The sequence below is a fragment of the Oncorhynchus masou genome, chromosome 25, assembly GCF_036934945.1.
Source record: "Oncorhynchus masou masou isolate Uvic2021 chromosome 25, UVic_Omas_1.1, whole genome shotgun sequence".
NCBI classification, from domain to species: domain Eukaryota; kingdom Metazoa; phylum Chordata; class Actinopteri; order Salmoniformes; family Salmonidae; genus Oncorhynchus; species Oncorhynchus masou.
Genome location: NC_088236.1, coordinates 17,621,996 through 17,645,990, shown reverse-complemented (window position 1 = coordinate 17,645,990; position 23,995 = coordinate 17,621,996). Strand labels below are relative to the sequence as shown.

The window sequence follows — 23,995 nt, the reverse complement described above, 5'->3', positions numbered from 1 at the left end:
TTTATTTATTTGGGTGAAATTTGGCCCATTCCTCGGGACAGAGCTGGTGCAACTGAGTTTGTGACCAAGCTTTAACTTCCTGACTGTCTTGAGATGTTGCTTCAATATATCCACCAAATTTTCCTTTCTCCTGATGCCGTCTATTTTGTGAAGTGAACCATTCCCTCCTGCAGCAAAGCACCCCCACAACTTGATGCTGCCACCCACGTGCTTCACGGTTGGGATGGAGTTCTTTGGCTTGCAAGCCTCCCCCTTTTTCCTCCAAACATAATGGTCATTATGGCCAAACAGTTTTATTTTTGTTTCATCAGACCAGAAGACATTTACCCAAAAAGTACCATCTTTGTCCCCATGTGCAGTTGCAAACTGTAGTCTGGCTTTTTTATGGCAGTTTTGGAGCAGTGGCTTCTTCCTTGCTGAGTGGCCTTTCAGGTTATGTCGATATAGGACTCGTTTTTACTGTGGCTATAGATACTTTTGTACCTGTTTCCTCCAGCATCTTCACAAGGTCCTTTGCTGTTGTTCTGGGATTGATTTGCACTTTTCGCACCATAGTACGTTCATCTCTAGGAGACAGAAAGCGTCTCCTTCCTGAGTGGTATGACGCCTGCGTGGTCCCATGGTGTTTATACTTGCATACTATTTGTACAGATTTGGAAATTGCTCCCAAGTATCAATGAGACTTGTGGAGGGTCTCCCATTTTTTTTCTGAGGTCTTGGCTGATTTATTTTGATTTTCCCATGATGTCAAGCAAAGAGGCACTGAAGGTAGGCCTTGAACTACATCCACAGGTACACCTCCAATGACTCAAATGACAATTAGCCTAATCAGAAGCTTCAAAAGCCATGACATAATTTTCTGGAATTTTCCAAGCTGTTGAAAGGCACAGTCAACTTGGTGTATGTAAACTTCTGACCCACTGGAATGTGATGCAGTGAAATAATCTGTAAAAAAAACAATTGGGGAAAAAAATGACTTGTCATGCACAAAGTAGATGTCTTAACCGTCTTACCGATGAAACACTTAGGTTGGAGTTATTAAAACTAGTTTATGTAAACTTCCGACTTCAACTGTAGGTGGTAGTGGAGTGTTATTTCATTTGAACATGTCCATGTTACTGTTTTGGAGACACCTGACACAAAATGTTGAATTGGAATCTAGGTCCCTGATATTAGTAGCTGACCCCGTATAAGGTGGGAGTGGTGTTTTGCTTTACAGTGAAAGTTCTCCATTTTATCCAGTTTCCCATTAGCCCATGGCATAGTAGATCTCCAACAGAATTGGATTTCCGTGGCTGTATATGCTTTTTTCTATCAGAATCCAGAAGGAGCTTCATCAACAAAGTAGCTGGTCGTCTTTACAATGAAGACTCTAAAAAGACATTAAAAATAAACACTGTGGTTAGTCCATACAGGATGTAGAGGCGGAAATGAAGATAGTTTATCACAGCAGGAAAGGAGAAGAACGTGTCGGCCAGAGCGTTTAACGTTTGGGTAAAAGCCCTTGATAGTGACAGTTGATGATGTGGTTTCTAAGATTAGGGTAAGTTGTTTAATTATTCTGGAACATTTTCAAACTAGAGGTCACGGGTGAGGAGAGTATGATAAGCATCATGGTGACGTGTGTCTGTCAGCACTTAGGAGGAACTTTACCTGCGTTTTGTTTTCCTTACTGACAGTGTTGCAAGAAGACAACACTTTTTAAAAGACAACTTGATATGAAGTGCATAAAACGAGGGATTTTACTCCAATGTAGTCTGTTGGTGTTGATGGGTTCTGACTCAAACTTGTAATAGTGTTAATTATCAGGTATCCTATTGAAATAGAGTGCTATGGTCTAGGGCCTACACCATAAGTTAAAGTCTGTAGGAGGAATGTGTATGGTGGTGACAATTAAGCTTGGAATGTACTGAGTGAAGGAAACACGATCACATGCTGGCAGGCACCGATAGTGGTGGAGAGATGTGGTTTAGTGAGGAAGGGGGCCGAGGTCAGGTCACGTTAAGGGAGGAAGGAGAGGGAGATTCCACCCCAAATTGGGGTGTGTGTGTACATACATACATACATGCATACATACACACTACCACTGGTGGAGCCATGTCTTGGTCTTATGCAGCTGTATGACCTAATGGGGGAATAAACTTGGTTTGAGATTTATTAAGTGTCCGTGAGTTTTATTAGGTTCATTTAGAACCTAACAGTATGTCAGCATCAACTAAGTACCAAAGGTAGCTGGACTTCAGAGGTCCCTTTTGTAAGAGGGGTAATATAGCCTACCAATGGATCCATATCAAACAGCCTGAAGGAACAGTTTAATACCCGCATCACTTAACTTCCTGCCTAGCAATACAGATCTAATGTTTAGAAGGAAGGAGGACACTTCACCTAAATTGGGATGTATATACTTGTTCTGGTGGGAACATGTCTCTGTCTGTTCAGCTGTCTGACCATTTGGGTGAATAAACATGGTTTGAGCTTTACTAATCGTCTGTGAGTTTCTACTCGGTTCATTTAACACAATTCTTTTTTATTTAGGCTACTCCTTTAGTTTCCACTCTGATTCAAGTGTTCTGGGAGTGTTTACACAACCAAATGGTTTAAAACAGAGTTCAACCCAAACACTTAGACCTCGCTGTCATGGCCATCTTAATTCCGGTAGAAACTCCTCACAGTGCATTGAGTTCTATTTGAAATGTTCAGAAGATGGTTTACCTCTGACGTGTGTGATAGAAAAGGGAAAAGATAAGCCAACCACTCGGATGCATAACAGCTTGACTCTTTGTTATTGTGGGACAGGGTCGTTGCAGTTTGGAATTTCACTGAAAGGAAACAAGTGAATGTTGCTACAAAGGATGTGGGCCCTAGATGTTTGTCCTTTGAAATTGTTGAATAAAGAAACCACTGGCACAGAAGGTCTGGGGTTGTTATTAGTGCAAAGTTCAGAAGGATCAAACCTTCAAATGTATATTGACTGAACCTAATGTTGGTTACGTCATTATTGATTATCAAACCCAGGTTTGTTATTAGGCAGCAATGTTCTTTTTTATGTTCACATCAGCTCAAAGTGAGTAAACTGGAATGTCTGGTCCCATTGCCTTGTTTGCTCAACACATTCAGGGGGACTTATTGGTAGGTTTATTAATTTCTATTTCACATCTCCGTGATGGTGAATTCCCGATTAGCACACCTAAGCCGGAGGATCGAACCTTGGATTTTATAGTGTGTGTGTAGCACAAGTTTCAGCATGTCCTTGGATGATACGGCAATTTGTTAGATTCCAAAACCTGATCCTCAACCAGTGAATACTCAACAGGAAATATGTTTAGGGTTCCAGGTGAACTGTAACAGATGTTAAACTGACATTTACATTTAAGTCATTTAGCAGACGCTCTTATCCAGAGCGACTTACAAATTGGACATCTCAAAGTACTTTGCTGAGAAAGTATCTCTGTATTACATGATTAATATAATGATAATACAATGAAAAACAGCCAAGCACATTGCTTATTCTATTATTCTAACAAAGAAGTTATAATTCAGCTATTCTAAGTATAATGAAATATATATATCCTTATCATAGCAGCATGACTTCACTGGTTGACGGAAGGGTCAGTTTTCCCTCATTAAGGAGGGTGGATGTAATCCGAGGCAACCGCAACAGTGGAGGAGATCTTAGTTCCTGTAAAACTCATTGTGACCACAATCCTGGAAGAGAAGGAGAGAGAGGACACTAATATGAGTCCTTTTAAAGGCTCTCCCTCTCCAGAAACCATTTTGGCATGTCCCTCATTGGAGGACTTCAACCCACATCTGCAGTCCCTTAGATCTTGACGTATATGCTCGGCCCAGCTCCCCGCTAACACACTTAGAGGCGACATCGGATACAGCGTGTGAGTAAGCGTAGTTGTCATCTGTTTCCAACCTCTGGTAAAGCACTTACCATTGGTGTTGATCAATGCCACTTACAGTTTGAATCAAACAGTGGAAACGAGTGTGAGAAAGAAGGTTGGAGGGGTAAGGCATCACAGCTGACAGCTGACTTCAACCATAGACCGATATGGCAGAGCTTTATCCAAATTATGACATTTGATCAAATGATTAAATTCATTATTTCACAATAATACAGTACATTAGTGTTTGAAGCTTTACTGTACCAAGTTCTGAAATAGCTTGCAAAGAGTACATTAACACACACACATGCAATAGTTTGATTGTACAATAAGTCCCTGTTCCCATATATATATATATAAGTCAGAAATGTTCTCTTTTGCTTATTGCTAAGTCACTGAGTTCATGTTAACTCGTAAAACATGTCAGGGTGTCTGAAAGCTGATGAACTTATGACCAGTTGTTGTTTTGCTATGTCTTCCAGGGTGACCATTTTACTAGATCCAGTTCCCCATGTTCACTGCTTACTATAAGGTTCCCACACTTCCCATTGGCTGTCAGACATTTATATCACTCATTCAATCACACACCTGAAGGGAGGGAAGCCATGTTAAATATTCCCCAACAAATACTGTTTCACATCAGTCTTCTGAGAACCCGCAATTAAAACAGACACACAGTTGGGAATCAGACTGCAGTCAGTGCTGGCTGGCCCTGGGCATGGCCAGAGTTTGGTATGATGGGACACTGGGGCCTCTCATATAGAGAGACAGGACACCATGCTAAGATACAACATGGGCACTATATAAACATACAATATGGTCCAGACAACTTCCCAAGCACTTCCAAGAGTTCATATGAAATTTGACCAGAGTAAAGAAGCATCTCAGAGTATCTGGAAAGGCTTAGTGGTTAAATACATTGATAACGTTTGTAATGGGTTATTAATCATGTGGGGAAAATGGGGGAATTCTGCACTCTGGTTGCTAGGTAACGTCTGTAAATAGTCATGATGAAAAATGAACGAAAACATACTCAAATTGGGCTATTGTGAAAGTCTGAAATCGTCTCCAAAAATCACTGAGTGGAGACTGGAGTTGGCTGGTACACTAGCTTTTAGCTGGGAAATGCTTGTGTGTTGCCAGTATGTTAGTCACATGACTGTATTGCTGTACTTTTCTACAGGTCTAATATAGCCTTACTTACTCGTCTTTGCTCGCTGTGGTGCATAAGTATGTATGCAATATATTTTCTTTGACATTTTGTCATGAACTACATGCAAACAAACAAATAATGTATACTCTGTAAATATGACCACTGACAGTACTTCCCTAATTTTGGGACAGGGAAGTGGATGTCAGTAATAATAAAGGTTTATCCATCTACTGACTGTAATATAATATTATCCATTGCTTTATTATGTGTCCGCTGAAGAGGTCTGAAGCCTAAGCAGATAAAAGGTCCGTTATCATGGATTTACAGTGGGGCGAAAAAGTATTGAGATAAACTTTTGTCATTGACCAAATACTTATTTTCCACCATAGTTTGCAAATAAATTCATTAAAAATCCTACAATGTGATTTCTGGATTTTTTTTCTAATTTTGTCTGTCATAGTTGAAGTGTACCTATGATGAAAATTACAGGCCTCTCTCATCTTTTTAAGTGGGAGAACTTGCACAATTGGTGGCTCACTAAATACTTTTTTGCCCCACTGTACATGAACTGAATCTGTTCCCCCTTTCAATTCCATTGACCTCGATAACAAGAATGACACCAAATAATTCATGGCTTTCATCAAAAGGTTTTTTACCCTGTCCGTTTTCTTGGAACCTAAACAACAGATGTACATTTTTGGCCTCTTGGTTTCTTGGGGTAACAATGACGCAAGTGAAGGTGTTTAATGACACTTAATCTGAACACAATAATGGAAGACCATTTCAAACCAAATGACATTGAAGAGTAAGTGCCAAGTCAAATTTGTTTATTCTTACTGTTGGCCTCAATGTGTGTATTTGACTCAATGGGCACTTCTGCACGTTCCCTCTGTTCCATTGGGTGCATCTCTATTGCTGAATATGTTTTTCTTGTATGGAGGTAAATGCTTTCACATCTTGCTGAAGCGAGATCTTTAGCACATTGTTTTGTTTGAATCATATCTGATGGGCTTTACTTTCTGATTCTATGCAGGTCATCTTGAGCGTCTAAGACTTTCCTATTTGCTTTAGTTGATGTTACACAACAATGAGGATCAACGTGTAACATGTAATTAATAACTGGTTTCATGGGAACGGGCTGTGTTTAATACTGTTCTGAACCCCATGAATTAAGCCTGTATTCTGAGTCCAAACTATGTTTGTGTAGGGCTTAACAGAGTCAGAAGGTTGACTAATTCCTGAAGCTCTTTAGATCATCTTCTCCCGCGTCTGCTAACACTGTATGGCTTCGACTACAGCACTGAGATGCAGTGCCTTAGACCCCTGGTCTGCTAACACTGTATGGCTTCGACTACAGCACTGAGAGGCAGTGCCTTAGACCCCTGGTCTGCTAACACTGTATGGCTTCGACTACAGCACTGAGATGCAGTGCCTTAGACCCCTGGTCTGCTAACACTGTATGGCTTTGGCTACAGCACTGAGAGGCAGTGCCTTAGAACCCTGATCTGCTAACACTGTATGGCTTCGGCTACAGCACTGAGAGGCAGTGCCTTAGACCCCTGGTCTGCTAACACTGTATGGCTTCGACTACAGCACTGAGATGCAGTGCCTTAGACTCCCGGTCTGCTAACACTGTATGGCTCCGGCTACAGCACTGAATGAGTGCCTCAATTGGTGAAATACTAATTATTTACAGATTTTACGTGCCTAAAATGAATGACACTGTTATAAACCATTACCACCTGTACCCTGAGAAAAATGTGTTGTTTTTACAAGGTTTCAACCATTGCCTGGTCTTCCTCTTTACATTAGATTTGTCTTTTCTCCCCACTACCTGACAAAGACATCTTATGCACATTACTGCGGGTTTATCATCTCTACCATTCCATAGTTTCTGGTCTCTGTCATGTATAATGCTATAATAATCATGACGTAGTGGTCTACTGTCCTGTTCATCTGTAGCTGACAGCAGATGTGCCCTGATGCTGAGCAGTCAGTGTCATAGCCCCCAGGAGACACAGGACAGAGAATTGATGTTGGCGTGCGTCCTGTTGACTTAAAGCAGCTTTATGTTTCCTTGTTCCTGTAATGTGATGCGCAGCACAGAACGGCAACATATGTGTAGTTACTGACATTATATGGCCATGTTACAGGAGAATGGACGGAAATGTAGACTGGACGGAAGTGTGGCCACTAGCTCAACCCAGACCCTGAAACCTAATAGCTTATGAACTTGCTCGCCAACTCTATGCCCATTTTTGTTCATTAAGAGTGTCCATGAGCATCTACTGGCTCTATCTTATGAAAGTGTAGTTTGTGGAAGAGGCATAAACACATTTGGTAAAAGTGTGTGTCACGTCATGTAAGGTTGCAATCAGACCTGGGTCAATATACAAGACAATTACTGCAGTGAACAAGCCCTATTGTCTCTTTGGAAGTACTCCATGCAACAGCGTGTTTTGAAAAATTACAGCCTTTCACAGTTTATCTGCTCTCTCCACCACACATCACGTGGCTGTTGTGGTTACTCATGTTGAGGTTGGTTGCTCTCACACACTCTGTGTTGGTATCCCATTCTCAGCATATTTGTCAAAGCATTGCTAGTTCAAGTTTAAAGGCCCAATGCAGTCATTTCTATATCAATACAAATCCTTCATGGGTAGTAATTAAGTACCTTACTGTAATAGATTTCCATTAGGGACAAAAATATATTTTTAGCAAAAAACTATTTCTCAAGCAAGAATTTTGCTGGGACTGTCTGGGAGTGGTCTGAGTCAAATCAAATGTTATTTGTCACATGCACCCGAATACAACAGGTGTATATCTTACCGTGAAATGCTTACTTACAAGCCCTTAACCAGCAAGAGTAGGGAGAGGAAAACTGAAGACTAGCTATTATTGGCAGAGAGGTTTGGAACTATCTTTGTTATTGGTCAATTAACCAATTTGCTGCATAGTAATGTCACCATGGAAAGTCGAAACTCCCGCCCATGCAAACCTGCTGATTAGAAGGTCCTGTGTCGATTGCATTTTCAACCAGCAACTATCTGTCACGCGCTGACCTTAGATATCTCTGTTTTCTATATATTTTGGTTAGGTCAGGGCGTGACTAGGGTGGGTTGTCTAGGTTTTTTGTATGTCTAGGGTTTTTTGTATGTCTAGGGGTTTTGTATGTCTATGTTGGCCTGATATGGTTCCCAATCAGAGACAGCTGTTTATCGTTGTCTCTGATTGGGGATCATATTTCGGCAGACCTTTTTCCCACTTTCTGGTGTGGGATCTCGTCTATGTTAAGTTGCCTGTCAGAACTAGTTGTGTAGCTTCACATTTCGTTTGTTTGTTTTGTTGTTTTTGTTCGGTGTTCATTCATTAAAAGTAATAATGTAGGCCTACCATGCTGCACCTTGGTCTCATCCTTACGACGAACGTGACACTCTCAGTAAATAACACTGATTTTTTTTAAATCACACCTTTTTACAGTGTTAATTTCATCAGGTGATGTACATTATGATATCAGGAAAAACTCAATGTTGACTGCACTGGACCTTGAATCATGTTGAATAGGAGCCATAGACGCTTGTTGTTTTATGAAAGATGCTGCCTCATTCAATTTATGGGAAGTCTGCCTTCTGCTCATCACAATATTTTGTGCGTGTGTGTGTGTGTTTGCAGTTACTAACTAGTAGATCTGGGATTCTTTTTGCGTGTTTGAACTTGAATTCATCGTTAACAGCCTTGGACCCAAGTTCGTTAGGGTTTGTTTAGCCAATTATACTTGTGTAAACTTGGAAAGCAGTGGCCTGTACCTTTCAGTAGCATCTGTGTGCTAACAGGGTCACAATATGACCTCTAAACTCTGTCAGGAATCTGAGTCTGAGAACCTTCCTGCTTACATAAATGATTTCCGCTTGTTCTTAGATGACATGTAGTTTAATGACACACACACACACACTGCATGACACTGACTCTTGTGCGTGATGTTTTGCACATACACACGTTCAGTCTCATAGGTGGTCCAAAGGAAATGGAGTCATGCACAAATCCTTGAAGACAATAGATGGGTCTCAATTAATGTTAATCAATTGAATTCATTTTTAGAATGTATTGCTTAAATTAATATTCTATAGGGTGGATCAAATAAAAGCAATTTGGATTTAAAATGAAAAACATCTGTCATTTTAGGGGGTTTACAGATATGGCAGAACATAATATTTAAAAATTGACAAGGACCTTTCATATTATGCTATTGTAACATTTCATGGTGGGATTGAATTACTTGAAACTTCTCATAGTGAAGAAATTACATCAACCTGATCTCAGGTAGCTGGCTAATGTTAGCTCGGCTAGGGGTTAAGTTTATGAGTTAGGTTAAAATTAGGGTTAGGGGAAAGGTTAGTTAACATACTAAGTAGGTGCAAAGTTGCTAATTATCTAAAATGCTAAAGTTGTCCGTGATGAAAATCGCACGCGCAACCTTTGGGTTGCTAGACGTTCGCGCTAGACATTCGCTTTATACGCAGACTAACCGCCCTCCTTTCATTTTTCCTTAAGTAACCTTCTGTCTTATGTAATCATACCAAACATAACATGTCATACTAATCTGGTGTCCCTGGTTTATGTATACTAGCATATGAGACCAGGCTGATTGCGTAAGTCACTAAATAATGACAATGACAATACTTAGGTGAATTACTGATAATCTGACAAACGTTCAGAAACTGGTACCAGAGTAATAGAAATACATATACAGAGTTTGGCAAACTACCCTGCATGTTGGCACAACTCATTTCACTCACCTGAAGGACAACACATGGATGATGTTACTACACACAATACTGCACTATACATTAACTCTCTAAAGCTATTATGTGATGCAAAACAGTCAAGTGAAGTGCATCTCTGAACAGCAAACCTTCTACAGACATTCGTTTTGTGAGAACTGACTTTTCCTTGGTGTTATCATGGCAGTTTGGCACGTAATGACAGGACCTATACTACATTCCTTTCAATGAATCATAATAACTATTCTGTACATCTCAATCATTGTAGCTTAAATACTCTAAATACTAACTCATAGTTTGTACAATGATTGAAAGAAGCTAGTGTTAAACTGTTTAGCTACAGTGTACAGCCAATGCCCCTTTAGGCCATGGAGAAGCTGCTCTGCTCTTACTGCCTTGCTCTCTGACCTGTGCGAGAAGACAGGAAAAACAAACAAACATCGATGTTTCTGGTCGAGGTAGCTTGACATCAAAGTGGAACAGACATCCCCTCTCTCTCTCACAGTTGTCTTTCTCTTGTTTGTCCTTCCTCCTGTCTGGCTTACCAAAAGCTTTTCAACATTGTTTAAATGTGCCATTCCTCGTCTTTAGAGGATGTCAAATGAGTCATCCTGGGAGCCAATCTATTTCTGTTGGCACGAACACTTCCGCTAACCGAATAAGTCCCTTAGGAGAGCAGAAGCTGCCTGAAAAGCCATCTTGGGCAGTTTGAAGGCAGTGTCGTCAATGTATGTGTGGACATCCCTCTGACTCACAGAAACGTCACAATAATATGAGTCTTAGGGAAGCTGTTGAAGTAACCGTTCATGGGATTCCAAATACACAAGATCTATATGCATTTCTCCTGTACCGTCTCATTACTTAGCAACACATGAAGAGCCTGTTCTTTCACACATGACTGAGTGGTCTGTCCTCCCACACCAGAGGGGTCCCTGGTTAGGTTTGTCACCTCTCTCCTCCCATCCTTTGTACTTATCTGTTCTGACAAATAAGAACTTTGGGGGTCTTGGACAGAGGAATTGCGTAGCCCAACCTGCTCTCCTGTGTGATGACAGCTTCCATCAGGAAGGTAGAGGATGACCTGAGAGGTGCTGGACACCTCCTTCAGCTCACGGGACACCAAAGACGGGAACTCTTGTGAAGAGATGATGGAGTGGAGCTGGTGTTCATCAATGCAGTGGCAGTTCTGTGCTCCCTGTCTCTGCTGTCTCTGTGCTCCTATCTTACAGAACAGACACTTGATCTGCTCAATGAGCTTGAGGAGCACGGCCTTGCGGAGGAGGATGTAGATCCAGGGGTCCAGGATGGGGTTGAATGAGGCGAAACGGATCGCCCGTAGATCTGGGTTCTTCTCCAGTCTCAGCTCCACCGGAGTCTTATAAATCTGGTTAAGAAACACTTGCACCTGCAAAGGAGAGGGAATAAATGGGATTTTGTTTTGCCCTGCTGAATTTAATTGACATTGATGCTTATGTTTTTATACAGCTTTTTGACACCTACATCTGCAAGAGAAATTTAATTTAATCTGATTGAATTCTGCCCAAGGGGAACACCAGGTGTGGCACTCAGTAAAAACATACAGAACTAACACACACACCACACATAACTAATGATGCTTATTTGTGTGGCGTGCATGTGTGTGTGCGACCGTGTGTGATATTTTACTTTTTAGTCATTTAGAAGACAACCAAAGCGACTTACAATTAGTGCATTCATCGTCAGATAGCTAGGTGAGACAACAACACATCACATATCAAGTACATTTTCCCTCAACAAAGAATGTATCAGTGCTAGTACACAAAGCAGAATAAAATGAGTGTACAAAACATTAGGAACACCAGATCTTTCCATGACAGACTGACCAGATGAATCCAGGTGAAAGGATTCATGATGCCTTATTGATGTCACTTCAATCAGTGTAGATTTGTATTTGTATGTATTATGGATCCCCGGTAGCTGCTGCCTTCTTGGGGCTCAGCTAAATTAAGGCAGTTATACAATTTGTAGATGAAGAGGAGATGTTGACTTCAAGGATTTTTATGATTGTGTATGTGTGTCATTCAGAGGGTGAAGGGGCAAGACACAATATTTAAATGCCTTTGAACGGGTATGGTAGTAGGTGCCAGGTGCACTGGGCTGTGTAAAGAACTGCAATGCTGCTTGTTTTTTCATGCTCAACAGTTTCCCGTGTGTAATCAAGAATGGTCCACAAACCAAAGGACATTCAGACAACTTGACACAACTGTGGGAAGCATTGAAGTCAACATGGGCCAGCATCCCTGTGGAATGCTTTCGACACCTTGTAGAGTTAATGCCTGGACGAATTGAGGCTGTTCCAAGGACAAAAGTGGCGAGTGCAATTCAATATTAGGAATGTGTGCTTAATGTTTTGTACACTCAGTGTACACAGAGTGTACGAACATTAGGAACCCCTTCCTAATATTGAGTTGCACACCGTTTGTCATCAGAACAGCCTCAATTCGTCCAGGCATTAACTCTACAAGGTGTCGAAAGCATTCCACAGAGATACTGGCCCAGTCTATGTCATGGAAAGATCAGGTGTTCCTATTGTTTTGTACACCCAGAACACGTATTACACTACTATGTACATAAACTAGGAGAAAACAATTTACATTCACAATGTGCGTAAAATATCAACTCGTGCGTACATTTAAATCGTGCGCACAAAGTTTTAAAATGCCTTTCTGCGAATAGGAAAATAAATAAAATGGTTCACAAAGTGAGAAGAGAAACTTACAACAAGTGGAATGGAGCATATAAGCACCACCGCTGAGGTACAAATGAGTACAATCACCATCTGGATCTCTGCGCCGGCCAGATGCCCGAAGCTGCGTCTCCTTCTCGGGTCTGTGTTTCGTCCGGGGTCTGTCCACAATGACATCTTCCGGACAAACCGCCGGTGCATTCGAATCAGAGCACCGCATACCAGAACGTTACAGATAACTGTGGCTAGAATTAGAATCGAACTGAACCCTGCGTACATATATGAAAAGGCGGCATCGGTCCTCACGTTGCTCCGCCACTCTATGAAGCACCAGGTTTGTGGGTACTGCTTTTTGACTTGTCCCAGACCCATGCTAGGTAGAGCGCAGAAAAGCACGTTGGAAATGTAAATAGCCAGAAGCGTCATGCCCGCCAGTCTCTGATCCACATAGTCGTTGTAGAAATACGCGTGGTTTATCGCCAAGTATCTCTCCACGGACATAGCGCATATAATGCTGAGCCCCGCTAGAGAGAAGAAAAGCATGATGAATCCAAAATACTGGCACAGTGGTTCCCCGCCTGGCCACGAGCCTTTCACATAGGTTGCGATGGTGACGGGACTGGCTAGGAGTGTCCCCAAAAGGTCTGTAACCGCCAGACCGCATACCAGCGTGTAGAACGTGGTCTCCTTCTGTTCTTTCCTGGATTTGCAGAGTACCACGATGGCAATGACATTTCCCACCACACCGAAAATAAACATGATGGACGGTATAGTCGGGATCATGATCCTCCCGGTCACAGTGTTGTTACTCATTTTAAACAAATATTTAGTTACATTATAGGCTGTCGTTAATATTTCCCAATAAGAAATACAGTAGATGCATTAGGCATGGTATCTACAAAAATGAAGCGTATCAAACATGATTGAAATCTTCATCCTGAATGTGAGCTGAATCAACATATTCACAACAGAAGTTAGAACGCCTTTAAAACTGTTGTTTCGGAGTTCAGTTGATTTTGTCCAAGTATCTGTAACCCGTCAACGTCATTGTCTTATCCCCTGTCCATTGACGTTTACAAATGACTGATCCATGTTTAAAATTCATGCTCACTGGTCTGCCTGTGTAATCTACAGTTCACTGATATGATTGAGTCTGTGTGCTTTTTAAATTGCCCTCTGCATGAGCACTGCCCCGCCCCCTGCTCCAAGCCTCCAGCTGTCAATACCTCTTAGATGTAGTTTGCTGCTTAAACGCACAAAGGTTTAGAGTTCCTCACTTTCCATGATTAGGCTATGCCCACAGAACCTCCTGGATGCTCTCTGCATATCTGAGATTTATATCATTTTTAAAATATAATATTTCAGTACAGCACATCAGTAACATTATTGCAGCAGAAACAGAAATAACACGCTATGTAAGCAAAAGTCAGTGGAGGGAAGGCCCGTTACAGTAGGTAGCTAGGTATAATTTATATTATTGTGTGGTTTCAACATAATAGGCCTATCAACGGCTTCCTAAAACAGAATCGGTCAGAGGTTCAGCAGGATGGACTGACCCTGCTTTCTCTGACACTGTTTGAGGTTCATTCTGGGAACTCATGTTTTCTCTGCACACAGATAGGGTGTTTGCTGAAACATAGTTGTTTGCGTGTAAGTATGTGTGTGTGTGTGTGTGTGTGTGGGGGGGGGGGGGTTGCGACACAGTGTGGGCCTAGTTATTCTTCTGGGCCATTTACTTTATATTTGTATTCTTATCTTTTATTATTTCTTACTGTTGGTTCATTGTCGAGAAGGAGCCTGCAATTATGTATTTCATTGGATGGTGTATATCACGTGTATCACTTACATACGACTAATACATTTGAAATATATACATTTTTAACTTATATATATATAAATCTAATGTCTGCACTGTAGGTAAGCTATATATGTATATATAAGAGGAGTTAATCCTTCTTGGAGATATGGGTATTAATTCTGGTTTCCGAATGGAGGTGTGGGTTAGAATCCCACTTCTGACAGTGAATTTTCCTAAGGAACTCAGACTTAAACAATCTACATAGAGGACTGCCCCAAATGGTGAAAACAAAACACATGAAACGGGAATAATTGTTTGACACAGGTCATCAATGACCTATAGCTTTGAATGTGCTCACTTAATAAATGTACTTAAAAAACAGTTTTTACTCTTTGTTTTATTACATTTTAGAATGGTGTCACTTTTCATTATTAGTAGTTTAAGTTATGCATATATCATACCAACAGTTCAGACTTCATGATAACGAATAGCGAAAAACATATCAGCATATTAAGTGCTTAAAGTTGTCAGGATGGCTGAGTGGTAGTCAAGGTGAGAAGCCTTTCTAGATGAACCTGTATATGGGTATTCTGGTCACCGATTGGAGGCATGGCTTCAAATCTCATTTCATCTTTTTGTTTTCAATTCTGTGTAGCTTAAGTCCCGCATGAATCCTACCTATAGATCAAACTTTATGTGACAGAATAGTGAAAAACAGAATCATTTTAAATCTTTATAGTTGTCAGGATTGAAAAGTGTTACAAAGAACGGAAAACAAAAAAATGTTAAAAGGTAATGAAAGATATAGTAAAAATATATTTTTTAAGGATTTTGCATAATTTAGTGAATTCGAAGCGAGGCATATGACGACCTGTATCAAACAATTATTCAATTTTCATGTTTTTTCAATTCTAAAATTATGACATCTATCAAACTATTAATCACTGTTCATGTGTTTTGCTTTCACCATTTTCAGAAATTCTCCGTGTTGACAAAAATATACTTTTTTAGGCAAAAGTCCTGTCAGAATAAGGATTTGAACCCTTGCCTCCATTGGGAGACAAGAATACCCCTAAAACCAGTAAGGCTTTGCACCTTGAGCCTGGCGCCTTAAACCACACTGCCATCCTGACAACTACGAATCCTCAAAATTCATATAATTTTTCATAAAGTCTGATATGTCTGATGGAAACATGCAGAACTAAAAGATACAAAGAAAAGGAAACAAAAAATGTTAAATGCTAATGAAATATATAGTAAAACACATTTTTTAAAGGAATTTGAGTAACTTATTGAATTCAAAACCAGGCATATGATGGCCTGTATCAAACGATTATTCCAGATTCATGTTTTTCAATTCTCAAATTATGACATCTATAAAACTATTAATCACTGTTCAAGTCTTTTCATTTCTCCATTTGGAGAAATTCTCAGTGTTGACAAAAAGCAACTTTTATAGAAAAACGCTATGTCAACAGAGGGATTTGATGCCTCTCCTTCAATCAGACACCTGAATACCCATATATCCAGGAATACTTTCCACCTTGAGTCTGATGCCTTAGACTGCTCGGCCATCCTGACAACTATCAAATCAAATCAAATTTTATTTGTCACATACACATGGTAAGCAGATGTTAATGCGAGTGTAGCGAAATGCTTGTGATTCCAGTTCCGACAATGCAGTAATAACCAACAAGTAATCTGACTAACAATTCCAAAACTAATTTCTTATACACAGTGTAAGGGGATAAAGAATATGTACATAAAGATATGAATGAGTGATGGTGCAGAGCAGCATAGGTAAGATACAGTAGATGGTATCGAGTACAGTATATACATATGAGATGTGTATTTAAACAAAGTGGCATAGTTAAAGTGGCTAGTGATACATGTATTACATAAGGATGCAGTAGATGAAAGAGTACAGTATATACGTATACATATAAGATGAATAATGTAGGGTATGTAAACATTATATTAGGTAGCATTGTTTAAAGTGGCTAGTGATATATTTTACATCCTTTCCCATCAATTCCCATTATTAAAGTGGCTGGAGTTGAGTCAGTGTGTTGGCAGCAGCCACTCAATGTTAGTGGTTGCTGTTTAACAGTCTGATGGCCTTGAGATAGAAGCTGTTTTTCAGTCTCTCGGTCCCAGCTTTGATGCACCTGTACTGACCTCGCCTTCTGGATGATAGCGGGGTGAACAGGCAGTGGCTCGGGTGGGTGTTGTCCTTGATGATCTTTATGGCCTTCCTGTAACATCGGGTGGTGTAGGTGTCCTGGAGGGCAGGTAGTTTGCCCCCGGTGATACGTTGTGCAGACCTCACTTCCCTCTGGAGAGCCTTACGGTTGTGGGCGGAGCAGTTGCCGTACCAGGCGGTGATACAGCCCGCCAGGATGCTCTCGATTGTGCATCTGTAGAAGTTTGTGAGTGCTTTTGGTGACAAGCCGAATTTCTTCAGCCTCCTGAGGTTGAAGAGGCGCTGCTGCGCCTTCTTCACGATGCTGTCTGTGTGAGTGGACCAATTCAGTTTGTCTGTGATGTGTATGCCGAGGAACTTAAAACTTACTACCTTCTCCACTACTGTTCCATCGATGTGGATAGGGGGGTGTTCCCTCTGCTGTTTCCTGAAGTCCACAATCATCTCCTTAGTTTTGTTGACGTTGCGTGTGAGTTTATTGTCCTGACACCACACTCCGAGGGCCCTCACCTCCTCCCTGTAGGCCGTCTCGTCGTTGTTGGTAATCAAGCCTACCACTGTTGTGTCGTCCGCAAATTTGATGATTGAGTTGGAGGCGTGCGTTGCCGTGCAGTCGTGGGTGAACAGGGAGTACAGGAGAGGGCTCAGAACGCACCCTTGTGGGGCCCCAGTGTTGAGGATCAGCGGGGTGGAGATGTTGTTGCCTACCCTCACCACCTGGGGGCGGCCCGTCAGGAAGTCCAGTACCCAGTTGCACAGGGCGGGGTCGAAACCCAGGGTCTCGAGCTTGATGACGAGCTTGGAGGGTACTATGGTGTTAAATGCCGAGCTGTAGTCGATGAACAGCATTCTCACATAGGTATTCCTCTTGTCCAGATGGGGTAGGGCAGTGTGCAGTGTGGTTGTGATTGCGTCGTCTGTGGACCTATTTGGGCGGTAAGCAAATTGGAGTGGGTCTAGGGTGTCAGGTAGGGTGGAGGTGATATGGTCCTTGACTAGTCTCTCAAAGCACTTCATGATGACGGAAGTGAGTGCTATGGGGCGGTAGCCGTTTAGCTCAGTTACCTTAGCTTTCTTGGGAACAGGAACAATGGTGGCCCTCTTGAAGCATGTGGGAACAGCAGACTGGTCTAGGGATTGATTGAATATGTCCGTAAACACACCAGCCAGCTGGTCTGCGCATGCTCTGAGGGCGCGGCTGGGGATGCCGTCTGGGCCTGCAGCCTTGCGAGGGTTAACACGTTTAAATGTTTTACTCACCTCGGCTGCAGTGAAGGAGAGACCGCATGTTTCCATTGCAGGCCGTGTCAGTGGCACTGTATTGTCCTCAAAGCGGGCAAAAAAGTTTTTTAGTCTGCCTGGGAGCAAGACATCCTGGTCCGTGACTGGGCTAGATTTCTTCCTGTAGTCCGTGATTAACTGTAGACTCTGCCACATACCTCTTGTGTCTGAGCCGTTGAATTGAGATTCTACTTTGTCTCTATACTCACGCTTAGCTTGTTTGATAGCCTTACCGAGGGAATAGCTGCACTGTTTGTATTTGGTCATATTACCAGTCACCTTGCCCTGATTAACTTCTTGAAACTCCCCAAACCGGATCCGGGTTTGTGACTAAGCCTCAGGCTCATTAGCATAACGCAACGTTAACGATTTCTGAAAATCGCAAATAAAATTAAAATAATGCGTTTGCTCTCAAGCTTAGCCTTTTCTTAACAACAGTGTCATCTCAGATTTTCAAAATATGCTTTTGAACCATAGAAATGGACTAATTTGTGTAAGAGTATGCAAAGCTAGCATAGCATTTTGTGTAGCATGTAGCACGCAACATTTTCACAAAAGCCAGATAACCAAATAAATAAAATCATTTACCTTTGAAGAGCTTCTGATGTTTTCAATGAGGAGACTCTCAGTCACATACCAGATGCGCAGTGTTTCCTGAAAGCGTCTGTGTGTAGGAGAAATCGTTCCGTTTTCTACATTGCGCCTGGCTACTGAAACGAACCGAAAATGCAGTCACCTACAACGTAAAACTTTTTCCGGATTAACTACATAATATCGACCGAAACATGGCAAACGTTGTTTGGAATCAGTCCTCAAGGTGTTTTTTCACATATCTCTTCATTGACATGCAGTTCGTGGAAGCTTGCTTTCCTCTCTGTATCCCTTGGAAAAATACTGGCAGGTGACTTTTGCGCACCAATTTCGGCGCAGGACACCGGGCGGACACGTGGTAAATGTGGTCTCTTATGGTCAATCTTCCAATGATCTGCCTACAAATACGTCACAATGCTGCAGACACCTTGGGGAAACGACAGAAAGGGTTGATTCATTCCTCTTGCGTTCACAGCCATATAAGGAGATCATGAAAGACAGAGCCTCAAAAATCCTTGTCATTTTGGTTTTGCCTGAAGCTCACGTTAAAGGGCACGCACAGAGAAGATCTTTGTATTTCTGGACACGTCAGAGTGTTTTCTTTCGAACAGTAGCAATTATATGCATAGTCGAGCATCTTTTTGTGACAAAATATCTTGTTTAAAACGGGAACGTTTTTCATCCAAAAATGAAATAGCGCCACCATAGATGTAAGAGGTTAAACGCAGTGGTTCGCGCTTTCAGTTTCACGCAAATGCTGCCATCAATCCACGGTTTCTGGTTAGGGACTGTTTTAATCGTTGCTATGGGAACGACATCTTCAACGCCCGTTCTAATGAACTCGCACACCGAATCAGCGTATTCGTCAATGTTGTTGCCTGACGCAATACAAAACATGTCCCAGTCCACGTGATGGAAGCAGTCTTGGAGTGTGGAATCAGCTTGGTCGGACCAGCGTTGGACAGACCTTAGCGTGGGAGCTTCTTGTTTTAGTTTCTGTCTGTAGGCAGGGATCAGCAAAATGGAGTCGTGGTCAGCTTTTCCGAAAGGAGGGCGGGGCAGGGCCTTATATGCGTCGCGGAAGTTCGAATAACAATGATCCAAGATTTTGCCAGCCCTGGTGGCGCAATCGATATGCTGATACATTTTAGGGAGTCTTGTTTTCAGATTAGCCTTGTTAAAATCCCCAGCTACAATGAATGCAGCCTCAGGATGTATGGATTCCAGTTTGCAAACAGTCAAATAAAGTTCGTTCAGAGCCATCGATGTGTCTGCTTGGGGGGGAATATATACAGTTGTGATTATAATCGAAGAGAATTCTCTTGGTAGATAATGCGGTCTACATTTGATTGTGAGGAATTCTAAATCAGAAGGATTTGAGTTCCTGTATGTTTCTGTGATCACACCACGTCTCGTTAGCCATAAGGCATACGCCCCCGCCCCTCTTCTTACCAGAAAGGTGTTTGTTTCTGTCGGCGCGATGCGTGGAGAAACACGCTGGCTGCACCGCCTCCGAAAGCGTCTCTCCAGTGAGCCATGTTTCCGTTATTAAGCAAAGAACGTTACAGTCTCTGATGTCCCTCTGGAATGCTACCCTTGCTCGGATTTCATCAACCTTGTTGTCAAGACTGGACATTGGCGAGAAGAATGCTAGGGAGTGGGGCACGATGTGCCCGTCTCCGTAGTCTGACCAGAAGTCCGCCTCGTTTCCCTCTTTTACAAAGTCGTTTTTTCTGGGTCGCCGGCTGGGATCCATTCCGTTGTCCTGGTTGAAAGGCAGAACACAGGATCCGCTTTGCGAAAGTCATATTCTTGGTCGTACTGATGGTGAGTTGACGCTGATCTTATATTCAGTAGTTCTTCTCGACTGTATGTAATGAAACCTAAGATGACCTGGGGTACTAATGTAGGAAATAACACATAAAAAAAAAACTGCATAGTTTCCTAGGAACGCGAAGCGAGGCGGCCATCTCTGTCGGCGCCGGAAGTAAAACCCTTAAATGCATATGACCCTTAACCCTTAAAATGCATATGTTTTCACGATTCTGTAACATAGTCTGATCTATCTGATTGAAACATCCAGAACTTAAGATACAAAGAATGGAAAAGAAAAATGTTAAAAGCTAGGCTTAAGATGAACAGTATCGAACGATTTTTCCCGTTTCATTTGTTTTCTGTTCTCAAACTATGACATCTATCAAACTATTAATCACTGTTCATGTATTTTCCTTTAACCATTTGGATAAATTCTCAGTGTTGACAAAAAGCTTTTTGTTTTGGAAAGAGGTCTGTCAGAAGAGGGATTTGAACCCTTGCCTCCAACTGGAGACCAGAATGAATACCCCTATAATCAGCAAGACTTCTCATCTTGAGTCTGGCTCCTTCGACCGCTCGGCCATCCTAACAACTATAAAACCTTAAAATTCATATTTTTTCACGATTCTGTAACATAGAGTGTGATGTCTGATGGAAACATGCAGATCTTAAGACACAAAAAACGGAAAACAAAAAATGTTAAAAGCAAAAGAAAGACATAGTAAAACTTTTTTTTCTTCAGGAATTTGAGTAACTTATTGAATTCTATACTAGGTATATGATGACCTGTATCAAACAATTATTCCCTTTTCATGTTCTCAAATTATGACATCTATCAAACACTGTTCATGTGTTTTCCTTTCACCATTTGGGGAAATGTTCAGTTTTTACTTAGAGCCTCTTTTTTTAGACAATAGCTGTGTCAGAAGAGGGATTTGAATCATCGCCTCCAATCGGAGACCAGAATACCCCTATAACCAGGAACAATTCTTACCTTGACTCTGGTGCCTCAGACCACTCGGCCATCTTGACACACATAAAAAAATTATATTTTCTCACAATTCTGTAACATGAAGTCTGAGATTCTTTACAAAAAATGTTCAAAACTAATGAAAGATATAGTAAAAAACATTTTTTTTTAAGGAATTTGAGTAACTTATTGAATTCTGAACTAGGTATATGATAACCTGTATCAAATGATTATTCCAGATTCATGTTTTTCAATTGTCAAATTATGACATCTATCAAACTATTAATCACTGTTTATGTGTTTTCCCTTCACTATTTGGAGAAATTCTCGGTGTTGACAAAAAGGTATTTTTTTAGTCAAAAGCTGTGTCAGCAGAGGGATTTGAACCCTCTCCTCCAATCGGAGACCAGAGTACCCCTAAAACGAGGAAGGATTCTCACCTTGAGTCTGGCACCTTAGATCACTCGGCCATCCTGACAACTATAACACCTTAAGATAAAAAGAACTGAAACAAAAAAAAACGCTAAAAGCTAATGACAGATATTATTAAAAAAACATTTTTTTAAGGAAATTGCAGAAGTGAGTGAATTCTAAGCTAGCCATATGATGACTTGGATCAAATGATTATTCACGTTTCCTGTGTTTTCTGTTCTCAAATGATGACATCTATCAAAATATTAATCACTATTCATGAGTTATTCTTTCACTATTCGGAGAAATTCTCAATGTTGACAAAAAGCCAATTTTTTAGGCAAGAACTTTTCAGAAGAGGGATTTGAACCCTCTCCTCCAATCAGAAAACCCCTATAAGCAGGAAGGGTTCCCACCTTAAGTTTGCCACCTTTGACCTCTCATCCATCCTGATAACTATGACCCTTTTTAATGGAATTTATATGTTTAAATGAATGATTAGAATATTCCACCCTGAAACCATATAATTGTATGAAATTGATTAGAATCAAAAAATTATTATTAATGATGTGTGTAGTTTTAGTCAGTAAAATTATAATAAAGGATGTGTGTAATTTTAGTTTAATTTTAGAATTAGGGTAAAACAATGTATCTGTACATTATATCTTCTTAGTGTCTTAACACAGACTCTCTGAGCAAAATTCAGTGCCGACCTTGCTCGGGGCCTCTGAGAGATTTGGGAGAGGGCAGTGTGTATCCCCTAATCTTGAGGGAGGGCAGGGAGTGCTTCTCACGGTCCCTAATCTTTGTCGGCTGGGTATTGATACAGTATGTGCGTAGGATACCTTCTGTTTGTGTGCAAAAGTATGTGCGTAAGGAGCTAGTATAAAATCAAAGGTTTTGTACAACGAACCAGCGCTCTCGTGAATAAACATTTGGACTATTTTAGCTGGGCCTCTATCTGTTTCATTCAACCAGTATCTTACAAATTCTGGGTTGCAGACCGAGTAGTTTAATTGAAATGGGTTATGAACATTGAGAACATAATTCTTGTGACAATTTGGTCCTTCGAGCCGGATTCCAATACTTGTCCCTGCCGTCCGAAGGTACCACACCGAAATCCGTGCACGGGCGGGTCATTGACCCGTAAATTAAAGACCTGTCCCCTGACATTGGGGTTCTATAACAGGCCGGTATATATCTAAGGTCGGCAGAGACGGTGATGGAATCCAGCATACATTGCTTTTCCCAGTCTACGAGACGAAGGTCAATAAATCTTTATTCACGAATTATGGGGAATTGACGCTCGGGCTACATTCAGAAATATATTTTTGATTGTTTTTGTGTAGTTTAGGTGTTGATTTTAAAATTCCCATATGGCATTCTAACCTGTTGACCCATTTTTAGAATTTTGTGGAAAGGAAAAACACACATAGGTTAAGAGAATATACAATAGTAAAGGAAGATAGCAATTGAGTAAGAGATTAAAGAGACACATACATAGATTGTGCAGGAGAGCAACTATAGTAATTGGATAACGGGAAAAGAGCACATACATAGATCATAGAAATACATAGACATAGATTGTGAGAATAAAGCATAGTAACTACAAGGTTGTACTAAACATGGGTAGTAAATCCTCAAAGGAGGTCCCGGAATTAACAGGAGATGAGAAATATATGCAGGGAAAAGAAAAGAGGAACATCTATTTTGGCCCGAAATGGAGGAAAAAGTACACATTTGACAGACATTTAAATATAGAAAAACTGGAATCAATGATTAAACAAATAAATAAGGTTTGTGGGGACAAGGTAGAAGAGCAACGGACAGAAGGGCTCGACATGCTCGTATTTGGCTGGCTAAAGCTAGAAAAAGAGCGGAGGGGGCAAAGAAAAAGGGAGCTATTAAGGAGGAAGCATTAGGTAGCCAGGAGCAGACAGAGAGGACTCCCACGTCTCCCACAGAGACATCACCTAAACCCAAATTATACCCCTCCCTGGCAGATCAGGGGGAGAGGGAAAATCCAGACGACGAGGTGGTGGTCATGAAACGGAGTCAGCCGCATCAGGTGCCGCCCGTCCAGTACCCCCTCCCCCTTATGCTGGTCCTCAGGGAGCTGAGGGAGGAAGAGAGGAAGAGGCACAGAAAGGAGGACAGGATATAGCAACCTTATTGAGAAAGTGTATAGAGGTAGAGGAAGGGAGAAAGTTGAGAAAAGTGGATAGAGACAGTCAATAGAAAGGGGGAGATAGATGCTTTAACTGTCACAAACCGGGTCATTTTGCTAGAGATTGTGAGGCACCGTGTAAACACTGCAGTAAAGTAGGCCATAATCACAGAAATTGTAAACAGAGAGAACAGGTTAAGTCAGAGCATC

At 41.3% G+C, this 23,995-nt stretch overlaps 1 protein-coding gene across 1 annotated transcript; it reads right to left on the bottom strand.

Annotated features, from left to right (window-relative positions):
- Positions 1 to 3,576: 3,576 nt before the first annotated feature.
- LOC135513836 (prostaglandin E2 receptor EP4 subtype-like) lies at positions 3,577 to 13,673 on the bottom strand. The gene is made up of 2 exons (XM_064936792.1): positions 12,583 to 13,673; positions 3,577 to 11,229 (listed from the first exon to the last, which is right to left on the bottom strand). The coding sequence occupies exons 1-2, from the start codon at positions 13,360 to 13,362 to the stop codon at positions 10,654 to 10,656; spliced, it is 1,356 nt and encodes a 451-aa protein (XP_064792864.1). The 5' UTR covers positions 13,363 to 13,673; the 3' UTR covers positions 3,577 to 10,653.
- Positions 13,674 to 23,995: the final 10,322 nt, after the last annotated feature.

Bases quoted from the DNA above. Each gene is read 5' to 3' on its own strand.
- LOC135513836 (XM_064936792.1), bottom strand. From the start codon at position 13,362: ATGAGTAACAACACTGTGACCGGGAGGATCATGATCCCGACTATACCG. The intron at 11,230-12,582 runs GTAAGTTTCTCT...TCTCCTTTGCAG, and splicing joins TATGCTCCATTCCACTTGTT to GTGCAAGTGTTTCTTAACCA.